General features: G+C 39.9%; 1 protein-coding gene across 6 annotated transcripts in view; it reads right to left on the bottom strand.

The window, feature by feature from the left end:
• The window catches only part of EBF1 (EBF transcription factor 1), a 285433-nt gene that overhangs the window by 83869 nt on the left and 183402 nt on the right, over positions 1-18162 (bottom strand). For 4 of the 6 annotated variants that reach the window (XM_072872918.1, XM_072872921.1, XM_072872916.1 and 1 more), the window contains exon 8: positions 15249-15390. In XM_072872918.1, the coding sequence (XP_072729019.1) occupies positions 15249-15390 (142 nt within the window). The remainder of the gene's footprint in view (positions 1-15248; positions 15391-18162) is intronic. The other 2 variants (XM_072872920.1, XM_072872919.1) reach the window with 1 other exon arrangement.

Below are 18162 nucleotides of genomic sequence, written 5' to 3' on the forward strand. Positions count from 1 at the left end.
AACTGAAAGCAACTGAAGTTTACCAAACCAGCCTGGATGGGAAAAGTCCAGAGAACCAGCCCAAAGGCTTAGTCATAGGCACTTCAGGGAAAGGGAATGCGGCAGAGTTTTTACATATTGTACCGGACCATTAAATCTTCACTCTTAAGCTAAACAATGCATTTGCTGTTTATCTTAGTAAAGCGATGATCTTCCTGCTTTCCTTTTTCATATCGCAGCCTGCTCTCTCTTCTATTCTCTCCTGACAATAAGCAGCTGCTGTGCAGGAAACAGGGTAACAGAGGTTTCCCTCTCTAGGAGATAACTCACACAGCTTTATGCAACACAGGCATGAAGATGTGATGCCCTGCTCCCCCTTCCCAGCTCCCTCCTTTACAGCATCTTGATATTTGGGACTTACCATTTGCAAGCTTTAAAGATTACAACACCCTGCCAAAAATGGCAACCTCCTCCTGGTTCTTCGTGACGTCTGCACTAGGTGAAATCACCGAACCAAAAATATAAGCGCCATGCAATCCCTCCAGGTTGGGGGAAGGGAGGGAAGGTTGCCTTTGTTTCTGTTTTCAAGTAGTGAAATTAAAGGTATTGGCTGTGATTTTCTGCCTAACATTTTGGATGCTCAGTTCCCATTAATGGGAATTGAAAATGTAAATTACCTGGGATAATATTCCACCTACAATCAATACTTAAGCCAGTGTTTCTCTTTTATCCTTGCTGATGCCTCAGCTAGCAAAGTTACATTTCATGGAGTCCTCTGTGTTTCTCTTTCCTTAATGATTTCCAAAGCTCTCAGTTGTTGATCACTGCCTGAAAAATGATTGCATGGAAAAAGAAGGCAATCCTGAATAATGAGAGATGTGTTACCAAAAAATCTGCTGTGTATTTTACTTAAAACATTTCCATAAAAATAATAATTTAGTTATCTCTATATGATTGCAAGAAATGCATTTTCATTCATTCTTTTAAACCCTTTCACATCACAGAAGAAGTTCTGGGGGTTTTTTGCTTGTTTGTTTTTTACTTTAGGAGGTACCTCCTGCTTTCCAAAAATTAATAAAACAGTAAGAGTCCTTAGCATCTCACTGCAAGTTCATAAATCTTGACCTCCAAAAGACAGCTCTGTCATGTTTGTGCGGCAAATATTAACTTTCCCAAGAAAAATGCAATGTTGCAAAAACACTTAAAAATTTGGTTAAATTCAATATATAGGTTCAGCCAAAACATGAATATATATATAAAAATAAATAATACACATATCATTATTCTTGAAAAAATATATATGCACTCTCTCTATATAAATTTATATTTTTATATATATAAATTTCAAGGAGCCTAACAATTTTATTGTGAAATTTTTTGATGCACTCTTCTAATTTTTTATTTCAAGGAAATTTCAAGCAGATTTTAAGCTATAATTTTTGCATTCATTATTTTTGCCCCAAAGTTGGAAGATTTTCATTTTGAGTCAGCCACGAAGAAAGCATTGTGGGTGGCCTCGGCCAAACATAGCACTCTGCCTAAACCAATGCAGCTACTCAGCTCCAGCACTGATGCGGTCTCTGTTATCTTGGGCAGCTTGCTTATATGGGGGATATACACACATTGGATCAGGAGAAGAAACAGTGCATCCAAGAATATTGCATAGGGCCTACCAAATATTGGCAGCACTTCCAGCTCTACAACTGGGGACAAGTTTGCTCAGACCCAAGCACCGAACCAGTGACTGCTGCAGCACGCCCTCCTCCCTCAGGGATGCACAGGCACATTTTGACCCCAAGCAAGATAAATGCTTTACTATAAGCCCCCAAATTACTGCACCTCAATTTCTTGACTCCTTCCTCCACCCCATGGGGTCACTTGCAAAAGCACAGGAACAGTGTTCCTAAAAGATGGGAAGCCAAAGGCAATAGCATGCAGGGGACTAGGGTGTGATATATGCACAGGATTGCACCATTTTATCTGAATGTGGAATTTAAAAGCTTTGCTAGTAAAACAGTGAAAAAATCCTATATGCCTCTCACATTTCAATTTCAATGGCTTCCTACTGATTTAACTTCCGCTAATGAAGTTACAGAGCCCAGCTAAGCCAATATGACTATTGTAAAAACAATAAGCATGTCCAGAAAGGAGACTGCATCTGTTTAAGTGCACTAAAGTCTAAAAATAGTTGCACTGATGCAATTTCTGGGTGAGGATGAAGGCAACCTTGTGAATGGAAGCCCAAAATGTGTAATATAAATCAACCCAAAAGTTTGTCAAAACAAACATCGCTGCATAGCTCGCATACCCCAAAACCTGCTCAATTTAACTGACTGGTCCTTTAGTGCTGCTAACTAAGGTCCTGAACGAGCAAAGCATTTTATAGGATGGAACCAGTCATTTGCTTAATGTTAACCCTGCAGTTTACTGTTTTGCTGAATCCCAACTTAACAGAAGGGCAGGTGGGTGCTATTTCTAAATTCATGTTTTGTTTCACCATCACCCTGGTCTCATTTTCTCTCTATTTTCCATCAGTACCTTAAAAAAACTGTAAATCTCTCACAGCAAATCTAGAGTCAGAACATAGGACTAGATAAAAGCTCCTGAGCCACAGCATCCCATCCCTGTAAGGTGTAAAAAGCTCATCATCCCGAGCACAATAGCAGCGAGTTTTGATGTTCAGATGGACACTGGTACATTATGGCCACACTGGCAAGGTTCAGTCGATGATACACAGAAACTATTCTAGATGAAACGTAGAGTTCAACCTAAATCTAAATTCTCACTCCCCCAAACTAAATATTAGTATCAATTAAACTTTTATGGAACCTTTCACTATCACAAAGAAAAAAACAGAACTCCACCCCACAAAATCAGTTAAAAGCCCCACTGTATTATATAGCGCAACAATCAGAAGTTCACCTGAGATGGATTCTACAGCAAACAAAGATTTTATTTCATCCTGATAAAAACAAGAGCCCCAACTAAAATTAATTTTTAGCTGAAGTCTCTTTATTCAGCAGAATTGAGAAAGTCTGCCCACAACAGAGAGCTCGCAGTAATCGTCTTTCAGAAACAGAACAACCCGCATAGAAACACAAAGCAGTTGTGGCAGGGAAGGGAGTGCCTGTAATCCAGTTTCTTCAAGGGAAATTCAAGTACCCTAAGAGTTCTTATTCCTCGTCTGATTTCTCTCACAAATCACAGGCTGCTCTCTAATGCAATTTTCTGGAGTCTGAGAATCATAAAGTCAAATATGAACAAGTCTAGTGGAAAATCTGTGACGCTAATCTTGGCCTACGTTGCCTTTTTAACAGGCACTGAATTTGTGCGCCGGATTATCCAGATGGCCATACAGGAATCATCCTGATAGGATTAAACCTTTGTGCTGAACTCTGCTCCATCTGTTCTCGGAGGTTTGCCTATTGCTATCAGAATACGAATGTTCAGCCTACATCTAGCACCACGACTGAAAGCGCCTGTTTACCACACACGCGCACGCACATATGTATATGTGCACACACATATCCTTGAGTACTTGATTAGTAATGTGAGATGAAGTTAGCCTGAAGTTTACCACTAAAGAAACATATTGGTTTTATTACTCGTTTGAAGAACAAAGTATGCAATATCTAAATTCAAACAAAAAAGCTTTTTTGTTGTTGTTCTGGGACTTGTTCAATTCATTAAACCATAATACTGCCATAAATTTATAGACAAAAGGCATGACTAAACATAAAGCAGCAAGGCTCTTCATCTTTGAAATCTATTAGTGTATGAGAATGTATGACACAATCGCACTTTGAAGATATCATGGTTAAATATTCCAGATTAAAAACCAGCCAACAACAAAACACATGCGTGCACACAGTGTTGGTAGCTGTTATTTGCAGCTTGATCTAGTCACAAGCCAAGAACAAAAAAGTAATAATCAGTCCCACTAAAAGAAAATCTTATTCTCATTAATGTTGCTTTCTGCTTTTATTATCTATTAATGACAGTCTTCTGCATTCATTGTTGCAGCCTGCCAGATGCAGCCAAGATCCATATTCATCATGTGCAAAAATTATGCTCAGGCTGTCTCTGTGACAGGTTACGCAGAGCTGCCAATGGAGAGACCAAGGTCCGATGGACGGCCTCAGGTTTCCAGGCCCTGGGCCAAGGGAAAAGGTAGGGAATCTGGCTCTTCTGTAAGAAAAGCATCCCAGTGATCAGAAGGTTTAACTAAATTGCTGTCCTAGCCAGAAATACACTACAAACTAATGACTACCTGGGATGGGAAGGGTGGATAAGAAAAATAATCAAAATAATTCAATTGATATTATTATTGTTGTTGTTGTTATTATTATTATTATTATTATTATTAATTATTACTATTATTATTATGGAGGTTTGATTCAGGAATGCAATATAATACTCAGCCCATGTTTGTGATGGCAGCAGGACAGCAATGGAGGGAACGTAACCTGCATTGCATTTCAAGCAGAAGCCCTGATTGCGCTGCAAAGACTGAGACCCCCTTGTCTCTTCTGTGCAGTGTCTTTCAGACTGTTTCCTCCTCTGTTCTTTGTGCTGCTCTGAATGGGAGGTCAGCCACCCTCTCCCAGCCATTTAGGCTTTACTTGCAAAAACACAAGCATAAAAATATATTTATAGTTCATAGTATCTGTCCAGCAATGACACCACATAAAACCAGCACGCTGAAAATCTGAGGAGTGAATACTTTGGACTCAAGCCTACAAATGCTTAGAGAAGTTGTTCTTTCAATGTGTCTGATAAAGTCATGCTAAGTTTTTATTTATTTATTTAGGGCCATATTCAGACCACCTACCTAAGGCATTGCAGCATGTAAAAAGTCAGACTCCAGCTCTGGCTGGGTGAGTCAGTCTGCCTAAATTAGGATCCTCTTTCCGCTATTCAATGAGCAGAGATGGGCAGACACCTCTGGAAGCCTGGAGACCCAGGAGTTCCGCGCTGGCTCCCGAAAGTACCAAGGGACCTTGGCAAGATGATATCGTAGGTAGGAAGCAGCCAGAAGCAACCCCATAAAAATATTTGGCAGCTGAAATCGAACAGGCACCTGACTCCGGGCTTTCCAGCAGGCACCTCTGCTCAGACTCAGGGCTGAACGAGGAGGCAGCACTCACCCTCGCCTTCAAGGTCACAATCCCAGGAAGGAGATAATTTTCCCCCAAGGGCCCCTAATCAGTATTGCTTTACCTTTCAGTGCCTCAGAGAGCCAAACCTGGTCAGAAATATTTTTCTCCCTCTCTTCATCTCCTCAAAGAGCCCAGGAAGTTGAGCGATGCTCTCACCTGAACGTACTGCGGCAAAGCGCTGTGACCTCAAACCCCAACCCACAAACTAAAGCTGCAGCTGGAAAGACGAGCAGCACTGCGGTCAGGCCTGCAATTTACCTCCGAGTGCTGGCCTTCCCTCTCAGCATGGATCAGGTAACGCCAAACCTATGAATTCCATACGCAAGCCCAGGTTTCCAGTGAACAGCAGCGCGAGCTGTCTGTTCAGTCTCCAACAGCAGGGGAGATCTAGCATAGCACGTCTGCTGCCATTTCACAACCCAAAAGGGACTTCTGTGGGAACCGTACTTTGCTTTTTCATGGGATAGATACAGAACCTCTGAGAGAGTTGCTACAAAACCATAATGATATGGTATTAGCCAAACATAATTAATTTTGAATTTCCTTATACTCCCATTGCTAACAGACACTTCAACAGTAGCACAGTAAAAAGCACACAGGTTCCTACAGCATTTGGGACCAGATTTTTGGAAGCACCCAGCTACCCAGTGGTCCCAGTAAGCACCTAATGGAATTTTCAAAGTACTTGGCAGATAGGCATAGAAATTCTGTAGCCAGAGTTTTAAAAATCCCACTAAACACCACCTGCAGCTTTAGGCACCTTGGTGCTTTGAGGGTTTGGCTTTAGGTCCAAGAATTTCCATAAAGATTGCTTTGGGGTACCTACACTTTTGGGTGACCACTTGACTCACAAAAATGGATCAGAAGTTCAGAAAGTCCTAAACATCTGCTTCATGAAGGGCAGTATCATGTTCAGCATCTCACAGTGGCCCTTGTACCTTAACTTGCAGGTCTAAATGTTTGAATTACTTCTGAGAAATAAATTTAAACGGCTAAATTTCAGACAAGTTTTTCATAAAACTTCATTCTTGATCTTTTTAATAAACTTCCTAACCCTATTCGCTTCTCTCAATGAGGTCATAAACCAGCACTGCTTATATTACAGTCACTTTCATGCTAAAGATTTGTTTTGTCACAAAGAGAACTATAAATTCATGGAATGAAGTTGGGAAGCAGAAAGGACTAATTGTGACAAACAAAGCTTTCTGGTTATGCTCAGCAAACAGTTTGGGCTAAGATTTAAAAAAACACTTCATGAAGTTGTACTACTGGCTTTAATGAAAGCACACTTTTTGCAATGCCATGCACTCCTGAAAATCTTGTATTCTGGATCTGGGCCAAAGACAAAGCCTGTCTCCATTCCAATATTAATTATTAGTAGTTTATTTTTATTCTTTAGTACTAACACTATTTTCAGATGGCAACCCAGATTAGAATAACCACTCCAAACATCCCACCCTGGTGGGTTCCATTTTCTGCATCAGTTTCCTGGTTTGTGCTATTAACTCATTTCTTTGGATGTGGAGGAGCTTTGTCAAATACTCATTTTGTTGGGGAAACACTTGGCAGGCACCCCACAATAGACAGTAAGAGAGAGACTTGAATGCTCACACTGGTCTTCTCTTAGTTCAATGAGAAGATGTGCAGCCTGAGATGCAAAAAATACTGAGTTCGTTATTTGTGAAGTTTTCTAATCAGAACATTATAAATGACAATTTGGTGGAAAATTTTCATCTAAACAAAACTTTAATCCTGAGATTGTTAGCACTCAGCTGACTCACAGCTTGGGACATAAATTCCACGGGAAGATAAACCTTTCATAATCACCGATTGCTTTGGGGTATTTAAATACTGGGGTGACTAACATGAAACATTTGGAAGTATCCAGATACCTGCAAACTGCTGTGAACACCGTTCTTTAATAATCATGACCTTTTACGACATCCAGATGAGTTCTCAAAAAATCACTAGTTCTTGGCCTTCGCTTACAAACCACAATTCACAAAATCCTTTTCCTTTGTACTCTGCCCAAATCAGCAGGGGACTGGAGTGAAAAAACATCTTTTCCCAACATAACAACAATAAAGGTACCCTATAATAAAAAATCTAAGTTAGAGGAATTTGTTCAGAAATAATATTAATCATATTACAATAATATAATGTTTTGTTATTTGCTGGTGTGTACATTTTGGAAGGTTGGAAAAACAATGTCTGGCAAAACTTCACTGCCATATGGTACACTATCTCTCAAACATTTCTCTAATCCTAATGTCATTCTTCTCCCCTATGATGCCATTCTATTAGTGACATGGTGGCCAGCAAAGCAAATTGAAATGTAATGAATGCTTATTATCTATGAATATTAATTGCCTATTTGAGTGCTACTGCATGTTCTCCTGTACTGGTAGCTGTGAAGTTTCTGCCAGAGTAGCTAAGGTTTTTCTACTTGCATAACTGTACTCTGATTCCTCTGAGGTCTGGAGAGAAACCTCAAACCTTCAGAAAGTGGTTGGTCTAGCTCTCCAAATAAGAGTCAACTCTCATGGTGGTTGGAGAATTTCCATCTGAACTTTTCTCCCTTATCTGTTTGCTGTAACAAAACAGTTTTTTTCACACAAGTCTGTATCAAATTTTAATGACAGTTTTCCCCATGTTTTCTTCTTTTTGCAATTTTGGGAGCACAGTTCTGAAAGCTCCTCTGGGAAATTCACAAAATGTGCTCTATCTTCATCCAGGTACTATTTTTCCATTAATTCATGACATCCTCATAACAATAGAGGGTAACAACATATCACAGCTTGACATCATTTAGATATTCTGGGGGAAGGGCTGTTTTATTTTTCATTTATTTGAAAAACATAAAGGGCAGCTGCTCATGGGTAGAAACTGCCACACCTTATCTTTTTAAAATCAAGGTGTCTCCCGCTTCCATTGTAGCATTTTTTCCTTTTTCAATTAGACGTGACACTAGATCCCTGATAAGTGACTGTCAAGCAGGAATCCTTTCTAACCGTGGTAACTGGAGTACCCAAACTTGACTTTTCAGAAGGTATTTCCGTGGGCATTATGTAACAGCAATCCTTTCTATTAAAGACTAGAATACTTCAAATGGTATCTCTTAAGTCTCCTGCGGCATGGTGGCAGCAGTGTTAGTACATATATGTTATGAAATAATGTTTAAATAATGAAAAAACCCACAAACTCAAACCTCCAACTTCATGAAATACGTACAGCCTAATGGCAGAACAGAAATTCTGGAGTCTCCTCACCCAAATCAACCATAAAAAATTCACCTCCCAGAAAATCAGTTAAATCTTGTTTTCCTTTAGTCTCAGACTAAAAATAAATTTTGAAAGATCAAAATTGCTGCAGCCAAATATTCTAAGCTTTTGAGTACCTCTCCTTAATGGCTGATTTATGACCTAGACAAATAGAAACAGAAGATTTTCTGCTTTCTGTTTGATATGACTGGCTGTGAGAAAAGCAGCTCCACCTACCCACCCACCCAGTTCTTGTGAAATTCTCAGTTATATCCAAAAAGGAAGCAGGGGTCTGGGCCTGCAGACAGCTACTCTGCTCTGGTGAAGATTAAAAAAAGGCATCAGCATAATTCAGTGGGGCACAATTTCATTAACACAGTTTTGGTTACCTAAATTGGAGCTGTACAAATCTGAGCTCTGCTGTGTTTTGCTAACCTGATGGATCCCAAGATTTTACTCCTGAAGGGACCATTTCGATCACACAGCCTGATATCCTGCATAGTGCCCACCAGAAAACCTCACCCAGCAATTCCTGGGGGAGGAATTACTCAAACCCTTAACCTCTCCCCGACCTGCCATATACTTTTTAGGAAGACACCACCTCCTGAGTTAACATTTGCAACCCGCAGAGAACCTGCCACAGTTTTGGCAACTTAATTCAATGGTCCCCAGAGTTAAAATCTTGTTGAGATCATATTGGAGTCTTTATCTACAAATTCTCTCAAGTGAAGCACCTTAACTTTCTGGCCACTTTTTGTCTCTTCAGAGGGACTTCAGAGCTCAAGCTCTGAGTACATATACTGGACTAATCCAGTCCCAGTGTGCTCACTTACGTTAGAAACATACAGTAAGTCCACAGGGCAGTGAAGAGGTTAATATTATATGCTTGGTGAGGTCAAGCTCCAAGAACACATAACAAGCCATTATGTAAAAAATTGCCTGAATTTATGAGTCACTGCATTTATGAAGGAACCGATATGAAAAAGACAACTTGGCAAAAGTAAAGAAAATTATTTCCAGCTTGAAGTTTTGCAATACTTCAGTATATCAAGGCTCACTTACTGTTATTACTATCCATGTTGTGCAATGTTCTGAAAGTCACATTTTTTCCCTTGTGTATGCATAGAGATGTCCAACAACCCTAGGTATTCTTCCCTCATAGAAAATAAATTAGAAAGCAGACCTAACTCAGAATAACATACAAGATCCCCTCAAGTAGAGTGGTAGAATCCTAATATTTTTTATCAATATTTCCCTTCTAAATAATAAATCAAGCCCACTGCATTTCTCTATATGGAATTATATGGTGCAGAAAAAGCTTGTGTGTTTATATTTTTCACATAATCAAGAAAACATTCTTAAGTGAAGCACTCAGATGTAACAGGTGCTTCCACCCATAGATTAAACAAGTCAAACATTAAAGTTTCTTTGTTTAAACCCGGCCAGTTTGTGAATGCAATGGTCCCTAACGTTGATTAAGAATCTGAACCTATACCATCTAAGGGTAAAATGTATCAAGTTTTGAAGATTAACCTTTCTCAACTTGCTAATATCTTTCGCTTCAGTCAGTATTCTGTCTTGTATTAACAATTTAATCAACTCGCATGGAGACATGCAACACCAAGGGATTCAGGGTTGAAATGGTTAAAATGGAGCTAATAGGGGCATCCTCTTCATGACTCTCCACACCGCCAGAAAGTTAGTGGTTAATGTTGCGGCAAAGCCTGTGGCTGTAAGGACAAGAACCAGGTCACTAAGTCAGATTTCTGAGCATCTTTCAGGAATCATCAACTGGTGTGCCCAGCACATGCAGCTAAATTCAAGGTATACGAGCACTCTCAACAATTCTGTTATAGTCAGACTAGATAACAATGATACTTAAAGGCAGTCAGTCTCAAAGCTTTATTTTAAAGATTATCCTCTCAAAATAGTTTATAAGGTGGGGAAAAACTTTCCTTTTTTATTAACCTAAATAGAAAATATCAAATCAACTAAGACACAGCCTAGCAATCATTTTTGCTTTCAAATCTGAAGATTTAGTGGAGAATCTGTGAATGTGCCTGCTGTAGTGACTGTGGGCTCTGAGATTGCCCAGGATGGGCAGCATTGGCAAGAAAAGCTCTCTAAAGGCCCCACTGCTGAGGAGAGGATCTACCTGACGCACCCAGCTGAGGCACAGCAACTACTACTCTTCATTTACTGTAGGAGGTTTTGCACCTGCAGACAGCAAACGGTCTGAATCACTCATTACCATCATGAACTAAAACAACATTGTAAAAGCTTGACTGTCTCACGTACCACAATGGAGTGATCAAATAATCCTGCCATGCACTATCATTTCCAGAATAAGGCAGCCACTAATAATGGTTTTGCTATATAATGACCTATTTTAGATATATATATACACACACACAGAGATTTATGTATATTTCATATTAAAATAATGGCAGGACATTGCTTTAGAAATCATGGTTGTCTCTGCTTCCATCTGCAAATTCTGACATCATGTCTTAAAATTTCTCCCTATTTCTACCCTGCTTCTTTCATCTTCTGCTGCTGTTGAGCTGACTCAGAACCAAATCGCCAGCAAACCTTACAATCACCTAATTCTTCAGCACCCTCCTACAGAGGAGGAGGAGGAAGAAGAAAAAGAAAAAGAAATAAAACTGTCCCTTTAAAAACCCAAGCATTTAAGCTGCTTGTCAGTCGTCTTCCTGACAAGGCCACTTGAATGTATTCAGGAATATTTGCATAAATGCTCACAGTGAGTTCACCGTGGCAGCTAGCGCTAATGGTACATAAAGTAATTTAGTCACTTCTCTTAGGCATCCTGTCAGGGTGATAAGCACCCCCTCTTTGCCTTGTTGCATATTAGATCATTAGATAATAAAGTGTTAGAGCATGCAAACTGACAGGGTCTCAGGGACTATCATTTTTCGAGGGCATTGCGTTCTGCCAGTGAGGAAAAATAATAGAGAAACTAATGCTGCAATTGGCTTTACATTCAAAGATTTGGGGGAAAAAAAGAATTTTTACTTTGCAGCAATATGAGAGTTTTAACTGGAAATTTTGCAGACATCTGCAGCGGTGGACTTCATGCTGGTAAACTTGAAAAGCATTGTTGCAAACCCTGACAGAATTCCCCCCCTTCCATAACCTAGTCACTTAAATTGCATTGGAAAGATTTTGCTTTTAAAATTGACACCCTGGGATGAACTACAAGCTGAAATACATTCTACTGGTTGGGGCCTATTGGCTCTTCACTATACATCTTACTATATATGTACAATTTAGAAAGGTCAACCACACCAGCTTTCTGGTTTACCATAAATATAAAACAAGTGAGGATCCAACTATTTGTGAATGAAAAAGTGATAATTATTGAAAACCACAGATTACTGTGGCTTACCCTATTTATACCACACAGAGATGTATGAAATAATTGGCCTCTGCCAGCTATTACTTTTGAAAGATAGATATATTTATTTGAAATACGAGCTTCTTAACCCACTGGTTTCAAGGAGGACAGTGTGTGGATACGAAACCATGATCTAGGCTCCTAGTTATATTCAGAGAGACGAGCTACGAAAAGGAACTTTCATTTTACTGTCTGACAAGCAAGATATAAATAGAGATGTGGTGGATGTCCCAAAAATAATCCAGGCTACCTGCTAATGAGATGGTAAAACCCAAATGTGGAGACACCAGGCTCCCGAGTGGCTCGGGAGGTAAAGCTTTCTTTCCAGCTTTTTGGCACCCAAAGTGTCTTTTAGGAGTCACATAAACTGCCACTCCATGTTTCAGAGCAGCATGTCCCAACACAACTTTGTAAGGAAAAATAAGCTGGATATTGTGTAACTAAACTAGGCAACCAGCACACCTTCTTGCTACAGCCCCTCTCCCCTTTCCCCAGTCTTCACACAGTCACACATTGATCTCTATAGCGATCGGATATTTGTGTTAAAGAGTTAAACATCTAGAAAAGTACAAGGGAATTGGTCAATTGGTCTAAATCCCAACATTTAGAAACCTATGATCACAAGTTGCTCACCAGAGCAATAAACCAGAGACAAACTAGCCATGACTACATTAGCCTCCCATTTCACCATTTACAGATACTGGTCAGGTCAATCTGCCCTCCCCCTGAGGGAGGCAGAAAAGATGGAAAGAGGAAAGGCAAACAAACTGTCTCTGCTAGTTACACTTGCAGATATTATCCAAGACAAAAATTCCAAAAACTGAAGAAAAATAATAAACTTCAGGACTCAAACTAAAAGCAAAAATTAATTTCAGTGGAGGAAACTGTCATCTGTTCCAACAGGTCTAAGGTTTGTGGTAGTTGCCCAAAATTCAATAGCATTAAGCCCAGTTGAGACTTTTCCTATTTTTTTTTCATTCAGTTGAGTGTTTCAGACATCTAATACCAACATTAAAAACAGTTACTGGATTTTTTTTTTCCTGTCTCTTGGACTCAAATGTGCATAGAATTCCTGGAGAGCTGGATCGAAGGATTTAGGTTACAAAGAAAGGCTCCACCAAGCCTTTGGGAAGAGTGCAGTTTTGTAGTGTGGAGGTTGCTATTCAAAAGTAAGAATTTACTAGCGGTTGCTTTATGAGGTTGCTTGAGAGGTGCCTGAGAAAGTAGATTAGAAAAATCACCTTTCCCACAAAATGTACACATGGAGATATTTTGCAGATGTTGACATTTAATGTTAGCACAGTAACTAGGGTTTGTGTAGATATGTAAGCATAGCATTATCTTTTTTTGTTTCTTTTTGCTAACAGAATCCCTCAGGTAGTAGGAGTGGGAACAATAGCTGTGGTAAAATGAGATGCTATTACACCATGAATGCGAATAAGAACATTTATGTATGAGAAAGTAAGTTTTGCCTTGACCCAAAGCATGCACTGAGAAGACTGCAATGGGAGGGGGAAGGCATCTACTTTAGTAGGACTATAAGTAAAAAATAGGAGTGTCTTTTTGAAAGACTAGACTTAATGGAAAGATTACAAAGTTGAACAGAGAGAAGTTTCCTTTTGTAATGTTGTGCCTTCTGCTAATTAATAAAGACAGAGTTCGTACATTCCTTACAAAAATTCAGCAAAAATTATGACAGTGGTTTGTTTATTAAATTAGGTTGTTGGCAGCATGAAAAAAAAATTCTATAACATGAATTATGGCTGAGAATGGCTCATAGCCTACATAAAAAGTTAGAGCTAAATAAATACAGATGTAAGTTATGTTTATATAATGAGAAACGCTGCTGAGCTAAGAATTTTAGGTTAGTAAGTGTGAACTACAGACCCGATTCTGCAAACACTTATCAATACCCTCAACTTTACTGACACAAGAAGCCTCATTGAGCCCAACAGGACCATATGTGCGCATAATCTTAAATATATGCATAAGTGCCTGCAGGACTGATGCCTGAAAGCATAAACAGAATAGAAAGCTATTTCCACAGGAATCCACTGAGTAATAGAAACCCACACATTTGCCCATTTCTCAGTATTAATCATTTATTTTAACGTATCTAGTTAACATTTTTCTGAGTGGCATTCACTTTTCCAGAGAAAATTTTATCTGCTTTCTTCAAACTCTTTGGAAAAATCTATTTAAATATTCATCAGATCCTTGGCAAATATTTGTGAAACAAACCAGCATAAAGGACTGGTGCCTTCTACACTCAACTACTTCAATGGAAGCTGAGGGTACACATCTCTTACAGGGAGCAAGCACCTATTGAATTTAGGATTACAAACAGCTTTGAAGACAAAGAGCTATTCTACCAAGCTGGAACAGGGAGAGGGGAGTGAAATGCCCTCTGTTTTTGTTTTGGTTTTCAGTAGTAGTCATCAACTTTGAGGACAAAGAGCAAAACAAAACATTAATCGAATCCAGATTTTTCAAAGTACATTTGCACTCAACAACTCCCATTTTAAGCACCTACAGTCACCAGCAGATGTTCTCTTCCAGGACCAGCTGATCTTACGGAAAAGATTACTGTCCCCCAGGCTGCTTCCACCCACATGCCCCCATCCCACCCTTGCTGGGGTTTACTGTCCTTTCAGAAAAGCCAGACAAATTGCCTTGCACCATTTCTCTCTCAATCATTTCAGGAAAATAAGCTAGATTGGCAAACAGTTATTATTTAAATGGTTTAACTCAAATGAACTTCTTTGAACTGAAGGAGACTAGGGAGCAATTAGACAACCATCTTAGCTGGCATGTCCATGGTGGAGAACAGCCTGCAGCAGGGAGGAGAGGCAAGCAGCTGTGGTGTGCAGGGAAGAGCAACTTCCTCAGCTGGCACAGCTGGAGCCAGAAGAGAACATTCATCCATGGCTTGAGTAAGCAGATGGATTTCCAAAAGGGCTCTGCTTTCATTTAGGGCAATTCAACGGAAAAGCTGAATCTCCTAGAGAGCTCAACACTCTATAGATAGAAGAAATCCAATCCAAAATTTGGGTGCTGAGCACTTCAGAAAATATGCAACATCCTTTAGATGCACAGTCAAAAATCAAGGCAATTTGGAAAAGATCATCAGACTCCAATTTTGGGTGCTGAATAGATGCAACCAAAAAAAAAAAAAAAAGAAACCACCACACTTCACTGACACACAGGACAGACTCTGCTCCCATGTTTGCCTCCTGGTTTGTCATTTCACTACACTTAGTGCTGACCTACTGGAAAATTTCCCCCCTGGGTCTGGAGGCCAGTCTCTTTAAAATATCTGGTCCCAAAGGTATAAACTGTTACAGGACAATTTGAAACCAGTAGCCAGAGACACAAACCAAATAAATCCACATTTAAAGTAGCAATGCCAACCAATGAAAATGATATGCCTACCATGTTCCAGATAAGAAGGCGTACCTTCCGAGGGATCAAGTCTTCGAGCTCTCCGCCCGTGCTTGGAATTGTTGTGTACAAACATATTGTCCGACACTGCCAACACATGGCCATCAACATTGACTGTTGTAGACACCACAACCTGCAAGCACAAGAGCAAAATGGAGGAAAATTTGGATATATATGTATGTTTTTTAAGAAGCACAGAGTGTAATAAACTCAGTTAAATAAATAACAGCTGGGAGCTGTAGAAAATTGCATAGCTATTTCGCATAATAACTGTTGCTTATGCTGTACAAATCTAACAAGAGACGCTATTGATGAGTGGGTCTTTGGCATCACAAGCTTTTGATGCAGTTTTAACTTAAATTGCAGAGTTTGTAGCTGCATGGCAGACGGCACACTGTTAACCATCATTTTAACAAGAAGATCTTTATTAAGTATTTTTTCCCCTATATACAAGGGCAGCTGTGTTTCACCCTAAATTATCCTCAGTTTCCATGCTGAAGTAGATAGAGCTGTTGACATTGCAAATGAGTATCGATTCAGAATAAAAGAAAACAAAAGTGTATTTTGTGAAGTTGCAATGAGAGTTGTTGCACACCTCCCCCCACCCTTCTCTACTCTCAGTACAGCTCTCCCCTCAGTACAGTCACTACAGGTTGTTGAACTTGCCCAGATTTCTCCCGAGCTCTGTCTCAGGGAGTACGTATAGGTATGTTTGTGTACACACGCACGCTTGACAGTGGGGTCTTGATCTGGAGAACACAACTCTATTCATCCAGTGCTAGAATTATTTGTATTTCTCAACTTATCTCAATGTCAACACCTGGGATTTGGTTTGAGGCAAGGGGAGGGAGACAGAGAAGGACTGCCCTGGAGGCAGGATCTGACAGTTCTGCTCCCTAGAGCAGCCTAGGGCGGGAGAGGAGTCAACCCAGCAGGGGCAAACGGGTAAGTGTTGGGTCCAGACTAGAAGACTCAACTGCTCAGAGGTGTCCAGAGGGACCTCTCAACTTTGAGGCTCAGCAGGCACCATCCTACAGCAAATCCCTGTTCAGGCTGAGGGCACCCAAGCCACGAACCATTGTGGAGAAAAGTGGGGGATGCATGGGGCAAGTCCCTGGCAGAGCTACAAGCTCATCACACCGGGTCTCCTCCCACCCCAATCAGACCAAGAAACCTCATAGCCTCCCTGGCTTTCATTCAGCCACCCCCACACACAGCCTCTTCCCAACAAAGTACGGCATTCCCAGGGTTTTACCCCCGCCAAAGATTTGGCCTTCAGCTGGCTGCTGGTTTGCCAGGAGCACGCGTCGCCTTCGAGAACTTCGACTAAAACAATAAGAAGAAATGACCTACACTTCTCCTTACATTAAACAGGGAAAGGGATTAAAAACTGAAACCCACAGAGATATGTTTATTCATGCAACCTCTTACAACCAAATATAATAATTGTCTGTTAATTGCAGTTTCAGCTCCCACCTCATGCTTCTACATGTGAAACAGCAATCAGCAGCTCCTGTTTAATCCACCTATTATGTTGACTAATTAACTTTGCTCGACAGTTTATTTCTTCCTCCATTATCAGCCCCTGTCAGCCGCAAGCACACTGCCGCAAAGGGGGACCTCAGCCCTTTTGATTGATCACCGATAGATTGACATGCAGATTAATTTAATTAGAATCACCTCACTTGAGAAATGAAAGACAATGGCAAGGGGGCTAATAGATCTGCTCTTATAATGAGGCAAGCCTCCAGAGCCACGGCAGAGGATTTCTGATTTATTTTGCTGAATTCCCCAGTCGCTCTGAAAGGCTCTCGCTTTAATTGTTCTTGGTTTTGAGAGGCTTTAGCCTCTGAAGAGGTGAAATGCTTTACAAGGATTGGCAAACATTGCTTCAACTCTCTCAGGAAGCTGCTGCCTCTCACAGTTGGTCAAATGGGGACACTTAAAGGATCGCTTACAACAATTCAATTTCATCACTTGAATTGGATCTAAAAAAAAAAGTTAAAGAAAAAATTCTCCACCTATTTCTGACCACCGATTAAAATGCTCAAAAATATAAAGTAAGCAATGTTGCTAAATTGCCCATAGCTAATCCCAAAGTCTTTGTCTTTAAAAAGAGGAACACAAAAGAGAATAGTTTACATCTAAAGGATCCTAAAACCATCCCTCAGTATGGCATTCCAGGCAATAGATTTTTGTGCGTGTTTTAAGTGAAAGATATTAAAATACAGAATAAATGATTCAAGAGCTCTTACAGATGGAAATTTGGGAAAAAGAAAGCACCATCACTGTAGGTAAGTTTTTCTGAAATCAAACTAAGGGGAAAAAAACCCAAGCCCTATATATAAAATTCCAAAAGGGATTTCAAAAGTAATTTATCCATTGCATTCCTGAGGGAAAGAATAAAGTTTATGATATTTTCAATAAAATATGATCTTATAGTAAGTGGCTCAGGGTTTGCAATCTTATTTGTGCACTTGCAACTATTGTAAATTCTTTGCAACTGGGATTTTGAGCCAAATCCTTAGCTGGCATTGCCTGTCACAGCTCCATGATTTATGCCAGATCCTTACCTTTTTCTATGCGTCTGCTTAGATGCATATGAAAATTAACACTATTATAATTAATAACAACGGCTACAACATTAAATATTTTCCCCAATCTTAAAACCATGTAGGTACACACAGATTTCCCACTGAAGCTGATCCTGTGCTGAAACCCAAACTTTGGAACATTTATAGAAATAGGATTCCAGAAAAATAACGGGTGAAGAGTAATAATAGCAAGTTAGGTCTCAAACCTGTGAAAAACGTATATACAAGTAGCTGTCTTTATACATGCACCTTTCTAGGGAAGAACTTAAGGAAACAGTCCTAGTGAGGTCAGTTTTATGTGAGTAAATCTA

Source organism: Ciconia boyciana, chromosome 9, assembly GCF_034638445.1.
Source record: "Ciconia boyciana chromosome 9, ASM3463844v1, whole genome shotgun sequence".
Lineage (NCBI taxonomy): Eukaryota > Metazoa > Chordata > Aves > Ciconiiformes > Ciconiidae > Ciconia > Ciconia boyciana.